The sequence below is a fragment of the Megalopta genalis genome, chromosome 4, assembly GCF_051020955.1.
Source record: "Megalopta genalis isolate 19385.01 chromosome 4, iyMegGena1_principal, whole genome shotgun sequence".
NCBI lineage: Eukaryota > Metazoa > Arthropoda > Insecta > Hymenoptera > Halictidae > Megalopta > Megalopta genalis.
Genome location: NC_135016.1, coordinates 12092813 through 12107888, shown reverse-complemented (window position 1 = coordinate 12107888; position 15076 = coordinate 12092813). Strand labels below are relative to the sequence as shown.

The window sequence follows — 15076 nt, the reverse complement described above, 5'->3', positions numbered from 1 at the left end:
TATTCTGTCAACAAGTATATATAAAAACGAGCCGTGAGGCTCGAATAATCGTATCTCCTCTTCACAAACTGTCCATTTTTGTATACAAACTGTGGGACAATTGGAAAGAATTTACTATACTTCGAAATTCGAACATTTCGCGACTGAAGGTAAAATCTAACAAATCTAACTTAAATCACGAAACTTCTTTCATGTTTTTCTCGGAACTATATTTTTCAACCTGACCGACGCATAGCTTTGTCATAAAAAAAATCTCCCAAAATGAAGAAAGAACGCGCCCCTTAACCCCTTGCACTACGACTTCTTTCGCAGCTACCTCGATCAGCTGTCCTTCATCCTCAATCATCACCCTGACATAACGAGACAATTTTTATATCTTGTATGTCACCATTTACTTCGGTTCCTAGATCTTGATAACAGAACAATCAAATTTGACTTCGATTCAGAAGAAACGAAGAATGCTTCCATTCAACAGATTACGTAAAAAAGACTCTTCGCGTCACGAGTCTGACTCGTAGTTACGGTGCAAAGGGTTAATTGTCAAAGGAGATCGCCGAGGCTTCTACCTCGAGGATAGCCGCGGCTATGACCGTTCGAGGCAAATTATACGATCACGCCTCCCCGCGAGCCGTTGTCTTTCGGACGGATCTCCGTCTTGCTCGTCCGCCTCCTCTTGCTACCGTGGTATCGCGGACACATCCACTGGTAGAATTGCGAGGCGTAAAGATTGCGAGGAGGTAGGAAAGCGCTCGTCGTTAACTCTAACGGTTCACGGGGATCTCGGTAGTCTCGTCTATGATCTTACGGCCGCGATATCCGTTCGTTCTCGACGAGCGTAGGAACGCTTCTGCCTCTTCGCCGCTTGACCCCGCGAGCCTGTGCGCGGAGCGTCGAGCAATCACCTCCAAATCGATACAATTTTCATCGGCCGGAATGAATTTGTGTGTTTCTGGCGGATGCGAGAGGCTTCCGCGCGGGTCACACGCGATAGAGCCGGATGGGAGATCGTGAGCCGGCGCGAGTTTCCTAATAGAAAATCAATCGTTTTATCGAGGCCCGACGTCTATTGCTCCGCGGGCCTTATCACGCTCGCTGCCGCAGCGTCGGGAGACTCGCCGCTGCGCAGCGGGCCCCCTTTTTCTCCGCGAGTGTTTTTCCCCTCGTGCGGTTCTCCGGCGTTTTACATGGTATTATGGCCCGTAATCAGAGTCGTGACTACCGTTCGTTCGCACGATGGAGCCACTCGGGGGATTTCGTTCGAGGCTGTTATGGATGGAGCGAGGCTTAACTCGCGATCAACCATTAACCAAGATCATAGGTTAGTTGGGGTCGATACTCGTTTAACGCTTTTACCTCTGGCTAGATGCGTTAACGGATACCTAACCCATCAGTCCACGTTGGAAAGCGTTTCTACGTCGTGACCGTACGCGCGCATTTCCACGATGTGGTTTCCCGCGAACTTTCTTCCCCCGTCGGCTACCAAAATAAACCGGAGGCTGCTGAAACGCGAACGAGGGCCTCGAAGAAGAGGTGAAGCCACGGGGTTCCAAGGGTTTATGGGTATGCCGCGTGTTTTCATCGGATTCGGGACTGGTATCGAAACGTTCCGGTACCCGAATTTCAAATCGGCTCCTGAAAATTTTCGAGGACCTGACGTCCTAAAAACGGGCTTGAGAGTGCTCCGGTAAATCCAGAAACTGTTTATGAGGGTAAATATCAGGTTTTCCATCCAAAACATCGACGAAGACCTGGGTACAGTGGCCCACAAAAGTGTTCGCATACCTTTTAAATAGCAATTACTGTTTTAGAACTGGACTGAATGGCTTGAATTTTTTTAGACGATGGACTAGTCTACTAGGCAATGACTAAAATGTTATTTCTTTGATTATGCTATATTAGTTGGAATGACAAAGAATATAATATTTATCTTTTTTTATCCGAGCTTGTAACGAAAATTTAAAAAATGCCCTTCGCAGATCACAGCAACTTACATGCATGGTGACAATTTTGTCGAAATCGGTTGACGTTGTTACGAGTTGCGGCAAATTAAAGATCGCAAAAGTCGCAGTTTTGTCACGATTTTTGACACTTTTCACCAAGAAGTGTAAGAAATCTGCAGTTTTATTAATCTTAATATCATAATATTAATATTAATATTATTGTTAATATTATTGTTATTATTGTTAATATTATTGTTATTATTGTTAATATTAATATTATTGAATGGATTTCTTTTAGATGACTGAGGGACTAGTCTATATATATTATTATTATATATTACTATTATTATTTATTGTTTAATATTAATGTTATTAATATTATAATATATTATTATATATTAAATATTAAATGATAATAATATATAATAATACAATATAATAATAATAACATTAATATAAAACAATAAATAATAATATTAATAATATGACTGAGGGACTAGTCTATATTATTATTATATATTACTATTATTATTTATTGTTTAATATTAATGTTATTAATATTATAATATATTATTATATATTAAATATTAAATGATAATAATATGTAGCAATACAATATAATAATAATAACATTAATATAAAACAACAAATAATAATATTAATAATATAGACTAGTCCCTCAGTCATCTAAAAGAAATTCAACTGACTTAGTCCACTTTAAAAAAAGTTATTGCGCTTTAAAAGGTATACGTACACTTTTGTGAGCCACTGTACACATCCTCGCGATCGTCAATATCACCGTAACTACGGCCCATTAATGTCCACGTTAAACATACGTTCTCCAGAGTCCAGAACTATCATTGCTGACCTATGTTTTATATGCAAAGCTGTACATGGTATGACCAATAACCCTAGCATCACTCGGCTTGTCAACTCCAATGCTCCTTCTCGTTTTGCCAGCCTCATTCTACTCATCGAGATTTAGTGCGATTGACCCTTTTTACAGGATATTTCAACTTGTCAACGACAACGCCGATAAAACGGACATATTTGCAGCCAATGTCACAAAATTGAAAACAAGTTTCCATAAACTGTTTACTCAATTCGCTGATTTGCTGATCATCTGTCAGTCTTAATACGATACATTTTTCTTTTGTATTGTAAAAATAGCGAGATATATATGTATATAAATAAATTAAATTATACATCTTGTTATTACATGCCAAAAGAATTGAGTCGCCATGAATGCAAGCTGACACATGCAATGGCAACTGCTCTCGAACCATTCGAAGCAGTGATGATTAGAGTTCAATGTTTTTATATACGTCGGCTCGAAATCAGGTAAAAAGCTAACGAAATATTTTTCGATTTTAAAATCTCGGATACCCGAAAGTATAATATTCGGGACCCAATGCGAACCCGAAAGTTTCACGAGCGCCAAAGTATTCGATGGTCGGCCGTCGTCGGCGCTCGTCCTTCTCGATCGCGATGCAAACGGAATCTGCAGGCTTTCCGGTGAACGGTGAGCCGCATTTATCACCGTCACGGAATCGTTTTACGCGTGTGCCGATCTCGCGAGCCGATCGGCTCGTTGCGAAGCCATTCGCGTCGATTCAGCGATCCCATTCGTCATCCATTCTTGTCGCAATCGAGTTCACCGCGGCACCGGTGCACCGGTGCACCGCGCCGTCGTCGATCGGTATCTCGACCGTGCTCCTAATTACAGGCAATTTCAAAAGACTCATTCGGCCCGAGATAAAAGCTCCTCGGCTCGCCGCAAGCGCGATCTCGCGAACGGGCAATTACGGTCGAAGGGCCGCGATAGGCTCGACTATGCTCGGCAAACTCATGCGGCACCGCTGCGATGTCGCAAGCTCGCGGGGTATCGACCTTTCGCGACAAGTGTTGCTCCCGATGCGCCACGGACGATCTCTTCGAGTGCTCGAGATCGAGCGATCGAGACCGCTCGCGACGACGAACGCGAAAGCGACGCGACGATCTGCGGCATTTTTCTTCGTTTATTTCCCAAGATATCGACGACGCGGTACAAACGTTGCTATCAAAATTGGCGCGTCGTGTTCACGACGAGAGTCTCGGCAGAGCCTAGATACTATCTGGCCGATAATAATACTGTTGTAAAACGGAGTCGACGTTTGATCCGTCGATGTAGGTTGCCAGGAAAAATAGCCGACGGAGCGAATGGGTGACTGCAGGGGTCGGTGTATCGCAATCTCGCCTTCTGCAAAAATATCTCGCAGCAGCCTGTCCGCGTTCCCTTCCTCGGCACGAAGTTTAAATGTTAGCCACAATGGCGTGTCACGTCAGCTCGCTCGTGTCGAAACAAACGGCCGAGGGGTTCCAGCGAGTTAGACCTGTTCTACAGCTTGCACTCGTGTTCCCGGGAAAAGCCAGGCACGTTAACCGAATCGGGCCTAAGTAACAGGGGTTGGAAACAGTTATCATGTCGGTTTTCGTTCGCCGGACAGCTCTATCGAGAACCGAAAAAGACTCACAATTGTCGCGAGGCACAGTAAATTCTCCCCAATTGTCCTTCTGCTTGTAAAGAAAATTGGACGATTTGGGAAGAGGAGATACGATTATGTATTTACGATTTATAATTATATATTGTACGATATATATTATTTTATAGTTGTTGACAATTGGTAATTATTAAAAGGAGCATCGAATAATCGTATCTGCTCTTCCCAAATGGTCCATTTTTGTGTAAAATTTCAGCATCAATTAGGGAGAATTTACTGTATTAGGTTTATCAATCGTTGTTTTTACTTTTAGGGGTAATTGTAGCTCGAGATGATATAAGCTTTTGATAAGTTGACGTTGTAAGAGTTATAGACTGCGGATTTTATGCATTTATGACAAGCTGAAGGACAATTGGGAAGAATTTACTGTATATCGGTTTCGGGTTCGGTCCTGCAGAACCCATATTACAGAGTGTCCCAAAAATGTTTCGCAATCCAGAAATGGCGGGTTCCTCAGATCATTTGAAGCAACTTCTTCCTTTACAAAACTTTCCTCCGAGGCACCGTTAACGAGTTATTAACGAAAAACAGTGACCAATAAGAATCGAGTACGGCTGACGCGAGGCGGCCCAGCCAATCAGCGCACGAAGCCCAGTTCCGCTCATTGGCTCGGTTGCCTCGTGCCAGCTGAGCTCGCCTCTTATTGGTCACTGTTTTTCGTTAATAACTCGTTAATCGTGTCTCGGAGAAAAGTTTTGTGAAGGAAAAAGTTGCTTCAAATGACCTCAGGAACTTGCCACTTTCGGATTGCGAGACATTTTTGGGACACCCTGTATATTGGTTCCATAACTGTAACAGAAACTATTGTAAATATATGTGATCATATTTATGTTATTATATTATTATATTATTATATTATTATATTATTATATTATTATATTATTGTATTATTATATTATTATATCATATTTATATATGTGATCTTATTTTTTACTGTATACTATGCAACAAATGTTTCTTCCCGTTGACATCAGTGAACTATCAATATTATTATTATAATTTTCGACTTAAATATTTTTATTGTGTCAATGTATTTATTGAGTAAAATAGAATTATATGCGAAATGCATGATCGAAACCCAGAACCGAATAATAACAGTTATAGAACCGACATAATATCGGTTCTGAAGAACCAGAACCGAAACTGGCATAAGCCGGAACCGATAGACTTTATAACAGTTACGTGATCTTTTTGGTTCTTCGTAACTGTTTCGATTTCGTAATTGTACCGATATACAGGGTGGTACACCTAAACGTTTCTATTTACAGTCAATTTTCCCTAATTGACGCACAGATTGTACACAAAAATGGACAATTTGAGAAGAGGCGATACGATTATTCGAGCCTTGCTGCTCGTTTTTATAGTCACCGTTTGTCAACAACTGTAAAAAATTCCTCTTCCCAAATTGTTCATTTTTGTGCACAATCTGAGCGTCAATTAGGGAGAATTTACTGTACATATCTCCTCCTTGAGCGGATTGGGAATTCGACTGGTATCAAGAGACAAATACGATGCAGAAAGTAATCTTTTTCCAAGGTAATTTTGTCCCCTAAATTTTCAAGGTCATCGATGTTAATTTGCATGCAAGTTCATATCTTCTGACAGCATGAATAATGACTTGATTTCGAAACGAACTTCGACTTCAAACATTAAAACGAAACGTGAAATTATTGTCTGCCGATATCCCAAGCTTTAAATACGAATGCGATAGCATGCAATGCAACAGGATGCAATATAAAAAATATGCACACATACATGCAAATCAACATCGACGATTTTGAAAACTCCGACAAAAATAACCTTGAAAAGAAGCTCCTTCTTGCATCGTTTCCGTCATTCGATATCAGTCGAGCTTCACGCGAGAACAATTTCTGCAACATCGCTACTGGAAGAGATACTTAGGTGCAAACGTTAAGATGCATCACACAGTGCAGCTCTTTGAAACGGTCATTTTCGGAACCTCTTCGATCCCGGCTAAATACTGATCGATGCCTGGGACGTTTCCAATTGGTTCTCCGTATCGAGGTCCTGCTCCTTGTCGAAGGTCTGCAGCGTGTCGTAGAGGATGATGTAATTGTCGCGGAGCTGGACCAGACGGTGCCAGAGGTTCGCGTGGATCACATCGGAAGGCTTGGTCGCCGCCTCCGCCTGGTTCGCCACCTGGACGAATCGAAAGTGGCGTTAACGAGCTGGGGAACGGCGATTGAAAATTGTCGTTACGGTCGCGTTGGTTCGAAAGGGAAGCGAGCGCGCGTTCACCGCGGCATGGAAACGGGGAACGTAACGGCTACAATTAGCGTAAAGGATTACTTTGTCGGCGGTGCGTGGCGCGCGATTCACTTGGAGATACTTGAGATGGAAGAACAGCTCGTAGGCCCAGCAATCGATGGTCTCGATTCTGCGGGTCGCGTTCGTCAGCATCTCGACGATCGGCGTCAACGTCGGCGCCGAATTCGGCTTCGGCTCGTCGGCCGGCTTCGACGGCCCGTTGTCGAACGCGACCGCTTGCAGCCAGCGTTTCAACTGATCGCGAGAAGAAAACGGTCGGTCAGCTCGGTCCCGGCGCGGAGACTCGAAAATCCACTTACGGCGGTGGTGTCGGCGATCAGTTTCACCGTGGCCGGTCGCATGATATCGATAAGATTTCCAATGATCGTGGTGTCCTTCTTGGCCGTGGTCACGTAAGTCGAGAGAGAGCTGTCCCAATTCGGCGAAGGACCGCACCGGGCGTGCCTCAGCTCGCGTCTGTTCGCCGATTTCAAACGAGCTTTATCTGCCGCGCGAGATAACAGTTCCCCGGGGAGTCTTTACCTTCGGAATAAGACCGCGATCACGTTGTCGACGATGTACTGCGACGGGCCGATCACAATTTTCTTGGTGCAGCTCGCCAGGCTGCCGAACAGAAAGGCCAGCAGCTGGCCCAACGGGCCCGGTCGACGTCGCACGCCGGACCCGGAGAATCCTCGTCCTCTGTAGCATCTTCTCTTCCAAACTCCGTGTCGTCCGCGGTCGTACATCGGCAAGGGACTGTAGCTCGATACTGCGCTTGCAAATTGGCGCAGTCAAAAACGCGCCTTGTTATTATACAGGGTGTCATGTAATTGGTAATACAACCGGATAGGGGCTGATTTATAGGATAACGGTAAGAAATAAGTCGAAAAAGAAGAATAACATTTTTTCATTTAAGGCTCTGGTTTCGAGGAAACAGTTTTAAGATGCGTCAAGTGCGCGTGGCTTGTACGACGAGAAGTAGAATTGGTTTGTCATGACCAGACGCGCCACTTGATTCCTTTTCAATAGTATTAGTTTTTCAATCCGCTTGTTCTCGAAAACGGAGCCATTGAATGTATACAATGTAGTCTATATTTTCGACTTATTTTTTAGAATCGGCGCCTATCCGATTGTACCGCCAATTACAGGACACCCTGTACACCAGCTGTCCTTATCTTCGTCTGATCATGACTATGCGCATATTTCAAGCTATTTTAATTTAATGTCTCACGAACGCCGTCGTGCTATGCTCTCGATCTTGTTTCTGCACACATAAACTGATAAACGGTTTGATAACCGTCCCTGATATTCGAAGCGCAATTTTTTAACTTCGTGTCCCCTCCTTTACGGCCGGCGTAATTGTATCGACGGAAGTATTAGAAATGCGAGCTTTTACAGCGACGACATTAATTTTTTTCTGTGATCATCAAATCCTCCGACGCAATTTGCACTGTGCACTCTCCAACTGAATTATTAATTTGTATTAGATTCTGTGATCTAAATGATATAAGTGTCATTTAGATCATAGAATTTAATTTAATTTAATTTTTAATTTAATTTTTCTCGTTTAATACATTTTGTGAGGATCACAGATTGAGCTTACACGCCCAGCGAGAGAAAACCAGTGAAGTTTGAAAAAATCCACTTTTTAAAAAATATTTAATCATTTTCGAAAGTAACAATACGATTTTTTAACGAGTATATATAACGAGAATCATTAGGACTTTCGAATATGTAACAGAAACAAATACAAGTAAATTTTCAGAAAGGTGTTGGTACCTGTCCCGCGCGTAGAACGTGTCAATAAATAAATAACGAATAGATAAGACTAAAAACAATCGGATCGCCGTTAATCGCGCTACCGTAATCCAAAACGCTGTTCGATTCCCAATTCCTCGCGATGCTGGACAGAGTCGAGTGACACTTGGCTTTCCGGCTGGAAGCATTCTCGATGTATCTGCTGGTCCTGACAGAGTCTGGCATGTACTTGTTCACGTGGTCGTTCAGTTCGATGATCTTGGCCGGGAACGTTTCCAGACAAGCGATCGCCTGCGTCGTAACAAAGTCAGCACCGCGAGGGTTAGCCGTATCGTAATGACATTATGCACTGTACTTCTCGATGCAGGCGCTCGAGAGTCGAGGTCTCGCCATCCGTCTCCGAAGCCATCGCAGCGGTGTCGTTAACAGGTAGCTTAATGAGCGTAACTGATTACTCCACGTAAATTTGGACCAACGTTCATCTTGGTAACCCCGAGGGACCAAAACCAGCGACCTCGCCGTGCGAGTTGCGCGTACAGAACTCGGCGGGATTTCGACAACGAACGATCGCGACCCCCCTACGCGAATCTATCGCCGAACCAATTTCGATTTCGATGTCAATTTCGATTTCGATGGGTGTATAATTAGGGTTCAGACCGATACCGCGTCGATACCTATTGATGCCAGTTGATAAATTTCGATCCAATATTGTATCGTATCAAAGATGCAGGTATCAAACAGGATCGATGGCTCTTCAATACTTGGTCTAAAATATCGATACCTGACTTATACATTTACGAGAATATCGATACTTGACCGATATATTTACGGGAATATCGATACCTGGCCGATACATTTACGGGATCCTCGATAACTGACTGATACATTTACGGGAATATCGATACCTGACCGATACATTTACAGGAATATCGATAGCTAACTGATATATTTACGGGAATGTCAATACCTAACCGATACATTTACGGGAATATCGATATCTGACCGATACATTTACGGAAATATCGATGCTTGACTTATACATTTACGGGAACATCGATACCTGATCGATACATTTACAGAAATATCGATACCTAACTGATATATTTACGGAAATATCGATACCTGACTAATACATTTACAGGAATATCGATAGCTAACTGATATATTTACGGAAATATTGATACCTAACCGATATATTTACGGGAATATCGATACCTGACGGATACATTTACGGGAATATCGATACCTGACTGATACATTTACGGGAACATCGATACCTGATCGATACATTTACAGAAATATCGATACCTTACTGATATATTCACGGAAATATCGATACCTGACTAATACATTTACAGGAATATCGATACCTAACTGATATATTTACGGAAATATTGATACCTAACCGATGCATTTACGGGAATATCGATACTTGACCGATGCATTTACGGGAATGTCAATACCTAACCGATACATTTACGGGAATATCGATATCTGACCGATACATTTATGGAAATATCGATGCTTGACTTATACATTTACGGGAATATCGATATCTGACCGATACATTTACGGGAATATCGATACCTGACCGATACATTTACAGGAATATCGATAGCTAACTGATATATTTACGGGAATGTCAATACCTAACCGATACATTTACGGGAATATCGATATCTGACCGATACATTTACGGAAATATCGATGCTTGACTTATACATTTACGGGAACATCGATACCTGATCGATACATTTACAGAAATATCGATGCTTGACTTATACATTCACGGGAATATCGATACCTGACCGATACATTTACGGGAATATCGATACTTGACCGATACATTTACGGGAATGTCAATACCTAACCGATACATTTACGGGAATATCGATATCTGACCGATACATTTACGGAAATATCGATGCTTGACTTATACATTTACGGGAATATCGATACCTGACCGATACATTTACAGGAATATCGATACCTAACCGATACATTTACGGGAATGTCGATACCTGACCGATACATTTGCGGGAATATCTATACCTGACCGAAAAATTTACCTGACCGAATATCGTTACCTGACCGATACACATTTACAGGAATATCGATACCTAATTAATACTTGTACAAGAATGCCAATACTGGTACGCTCTCTCGTGTGTGTAAATTTTTTACGAAAGTATCAATTTACATAGAACGAAAGTATAAATACTAATGCGGCACACACAAGGAAGTAGCAATCGATAAAATCAATGGGAATTCTTTCTATGGTAATGATGTTACAACTATTTTCTCCAATTAAGAAAACGTAACTCCGTTTACTAAGATAATTCGATGCAGCATCAAATGAGTATAATTAATAACGCATGTTATTAAACAGGTATTTACAATTCCGTTATGTATCGATTCGTTCGTGAAGTATCAAACGGATATCGATACTTTCAGGAAGTATCAAAGGAACGTCGATTTATTGACGAGCGATACTAAGTATCTAAAATTTCGATACATATCGATACCCGTTATTAAGTACTTTGGCATTGAATTGACTAAATATCATCGGTGTCGATTCCATCATTAAGTATAGGACAAGGGCCCCAATTACCGAGCTTGTACCGGAATACCGTCATTTTCACTGATTTTAACAATAATCATAATAATATGACAGGCAATTACAAGCAGCGAAGTTTTAATATAACATTTGTGATGTTATATCAAGAGAGTAGAACTATTTAAGTATTCTACTAGTTCACTGTAAGTTTAAAAACAAAATGATTAAAAGGTACTAATTGGTGTTTGCCGCGAACGATACTTTTCGCTTACTTACATGATTAATATACGGGGTGTCCCAAAAATATCTCGCATTACGGAAATGTGCTGTACGGGTGTAGCTGAGGTCATTCTTCACAATTCTTAAATATACATATCCGTCATGTTCTTTGACGCGACTTATTATTGAATTAGCTTTGCGAATCGTTCGTAGAATTCTGTTTGAATACGGAATTATTGAAACGAAAATATCTTTTGCGTGAGTTTGACTTATTGATTATTACGTGAGCTTTTCTTATTATTAATCTTCACTGTAATCGGCTCAATTAATAATTAAAACGGCTGTCACAGTTAAACTACTTACTATTTCGGCTTCGAAAAATTAGTAAATATTCTTCAGACGTTCTAAAGTAAAGGTGAACAGCGTTTTTCTTAAAAATATCACTGTTATGTAGTAAAAAATGTCCGGAAAATTCACGCTCCGTGACTTGTTCAATACTTCGAACACGGCTCGAATCCATCCCGATCTTCTGTCAAAGCCACGTGTTGCGGGTTCTCGAACTTGGCGCCATCGCCTCTCATTGGTCACTGTTTTTCGTTAATAACTCGTAAACAAAGCCGCGGATCGCGTTTTCGCTAAGGAAAAAGTTGCTTCAAATGACCTCAGGAACCCCTCATTTCTCGGAAATACGATAATTTTTGGATACCCTGTATATAAATGTTGAATTGTTCAACAATTCAATTCAATATTTAATATTTCCTGCATAACCTTATTAAACATTCTGTTGTGCAAAAGCAATTAGTTTTATTTATTTGCCGATTTAATACCAGATTTACGCACAGTAAAAGCTGCTGTTTTACATTGCTTTGTAACAGTATTATTTCAACGAGCGTTATTCCAACATTACTTATTATCGGCGTTGTTCTAAATTCGCAAACTAAACGATCGCAAACGAAATAAACTGCTGACCCGTCGGCTAATGTGAGATCCTCTGGGTCAAAGTTGACCTAGCCACGCCTCGCGAGGGATAAACAGCCGGACGTGTACGAAGAATGAAATCGATTTTTCTATTCTCGTCCGCGGGACAAACGCACTGCGCGGGCGCTCCGATTATTAATAAAACGTCGGCGGCGTTTCCGCGTTCTCCGACAGTGTAACAGGAAAAAGGAGCGGGACGGACGCACACAACGTTTAAACAGGGTATTTAGAAGCGCGCATATTGAAAAGCCGTGGATAGATGTTGCGTAGATACCGGGCCCGCGGTTGTATTATTACGTACACACGGGGCCCGCTTTCTGCGAAACAGAGGCCCAAGATAAATAGTGTAACGAGCGATTCGCCGTGCGGTGCACGGGTTGCGTTCAAAAGCGGACGGTTAATGAGAATGCAATGGGCGCCTTAACTCCACCTAGGATCGGCGAGCTCGAAACGGATGTGCTTCCAGATTTTTCCTAATTAAGATGTGGCCGGTGCAACTCCATTACGTAAAGCAACCATCTTGATTTACCGTTCAACTCGACGGCGATCCGGCCGCAACAAAACCTTTATGGCTAGCGAGAGAATTGGAAGCACTCGAAAAGAGGGACGAGCGAAGGGCTGCCGGTTTTCTTCCACCTTCTTCTACCTGTTTTTCGTGCTGCTCCGCCGGCGAAGCAACAGCACCGGCACCCAGCATCGCGGCACCAGCGACCGACCAGCGATATACCCCAGCAAACCCGTCTCGTCCTCGTCTCGCCTCCTCGGCGTCTCCGCATCTTCTCCGCGTCCCTTCTTCGTCGTCCGTGTCCGCGAGTTTCGCGGAGGTGCCGAGGTGAGATCTCCTCAAAGATCTAGCAACGACGCACGACGGCCGCTATTACTCGCAGCGGCAACGGCTCGCTGGAATGCGATGCAAATTTTATACGAATCGGTTACACCACGACCCCCGACCAGCGTGTGTACCTCTTCGAATCCGAACCTTCGATAGCCACGGCAGGATCGTTGAATGCCAAATGGCGACCTTCGCTCGCCGCGGAACGGGCGTGCTGCGAATCCCTTTACGCGCTACGCGAACGTTGCGCGCCGCGGAATATGGGATACGGGGCCCCGTGGCCCCGTTGAATTCTCTCCGAAAAAAGACCCGGGACCTGTTAACGATCCGAACAGATTTCGCGGGGACGGGATGCGCGCGAGGTGCTTGGTCGAAAAGGGTCGCGCGCATTGATTCTAAAGACTGATACCGGTGCCGGCGGCTGACAGCGCGGCCAAAGACGGCCTCGAGCGAAACGAGAAGGAGAACAGGGACCGAGAGAGAGAGAGAGAGAGAGAGAGAGAGAGAGAGAGAGAGAGAGAGAGGCATCGAGCAAAAGAAGAGCAACGAGAGTAGCCAGAAGAAGAAAGAGAAGAAGAAGAAGAAGTCAAGAGGTATCACGGCCAAAGACATTTCTATGCGCGCCCACTGTCAGCGAAGATAACTTACGACTTGGCGGAATGGTAATGGCCGAGGTGGACATTCCGTCCTGTTGCAGATTTAATAGACTCGTCCTGATAGAGGGCTACGGAACATGTCACCGCTCGTGGCCAACCGAGTCGAGCCAATGATTTAACCGCGGACGAGTCATGTCAACGCCGCCGCGATTTTGAATCGATTGATAAGGACTGAATCGCGAGCCGTCGAGGCCGAGGCTGCTTTACGATCGGACGGGAAACGTTTCCGATTATTCGGTCGCCTTTACGACGCCGTTGTTCGAACTTCGCATAGAAAAGCATAAAGAGCGTGTGCATCGCCCGGGCGGGTTTTGTCCGTCGCATTCGCGTCGAGTCGAGGCGAGTCGAGTCGAGGCGAGTCGAGTCGAGTCGGCTCGGTCTGCTCGACAAAGCGAGTCGAGAGAAGCGAAAAGACCGGGCACGGCGGTCGCTCGGCCGATTCGTAGGAAACTCGAGGCGATAATGAGGCTGCTGGATAGGTTCATTGGCTCGCATCCTGGTCGTCGAAACCATCCAACGGAACGCGTCTCACTTCTGTCGAGTCGTTGACTCGCCTATGATTTAAAAAGGAAAAGAACAGGCTGCCGCGCGCAGAAACGAACCGAGAGATAAGGAGAGGAGCCTCTCCCCGCCGTCCCGCGTCTCCCGTCTCGTGGGCACTGCTCTCTTCGTTCCAAGTGTTAATGAACCGTCACTCGGCGCATCGCTTAGCATCTAGTTCCAAGGAAACGTCGCTCGCGATCCGAAACGGTCAAACAGTTTCCATCCAAAGCGTTCCCGTCGCGCCGTCCCGATATTTAATAAAACGGCGAGCCGAGCGGAGCGAAGCGTAGCGGAGAGACGGCGACGCGGAATCGTGCCATCTAGGGTTTTTCAATTACGGAGCAATCCATGTTCGTGATCCCTCGAGACGTATCAGCAGCTTCTCGGAACGGGGACTGCTCCCTTTCTCCCGCACGGCCGGCCGATCCGCTCGTAAAATAAATCGGCCGTACCGAAAGATTCGGCGATCGTGCATGTACAAGCCGCTATATTTGCGGCGCGTCCTTAGCGTGTCGTTAGCCGGCCGGCCGAGCAACAACTTTGCCGCGTTTCGACGTGCTCTCGTATTCCGGTGCACGCGATTCTCTTTTATCTGCGGTTGCGGGCTCGGCCGCACGCCACTGACGCATCTATGCACTCCCTTTATTCCGCGCAGTCGCATGCACGCGTTCAGCCAGCTCGTCCTTATTTGCATACACGTGCGCGCGAAAACGCGGCGACCCTCTCGGCGATCGCGAGAGTTACAGCCCGGCCGCCGAGAAAAACTCTTTGGCTCGTCGATT

General features: G+C 44.2%; 1 protein-coding gene across 1 annotated transcript; it reads right to left on the bottom strand.

The window, feature by feature from the left end:
* Nucleotides 1–3021: 3021 nt before the first annotated feature.
* LOC117223289 (uncharacterized) lies at nt 3022–9096 on the bottom strand. The gene is made up of 7 exons (XM_033475501.2): nt 8865–9096; nt 8614–8800; nt 7292–7520; nt 7069–7225; nt 6791–7003; nt 6441–6640; nt 3022–4372 (listed from the first exon to the last, which is right to left on the bottom strand). The coding sequence occupies exons 1-6, from the start codon at nt 8916–8918 to the stop codon at nt 6455–6457; spliced, it is 1026 nt and encodes a 341-aa protein (XP_033331392.1). The 5' UTR covers nt 8919–9096; the 3' UTR covers nt 3022–4372; nt 6441–6454.
* Nucleotides 9097–15076: the final 5980 nt, after the last annotated feature.

Bases quoted from the DNA above. Each gene is read 5' to 3' on its own strand.
- LOC117223289 (XM_033475501.2), bottom strand. From the start codon at position 8,918: ATGGCTTCGGAGACGGATGGCGAGACCTCGACTCTCGAGCGCCTGCAT. The intron at 8,801-8,864 runs GTACAGTGCATA...GTTACGACGCAG, and splicing joins TCGAGCGCCTGCATCGAGAA to GCGATCGCTTGTCTGGAAAC. The intron at 7,226-7,291 runs GTAAAGACTCCC...ATCGGCGAACAG, and splicing joins ATCGCGGTCTTATTCCGAAG to ACGCGAGCTGAGGCACGCCC.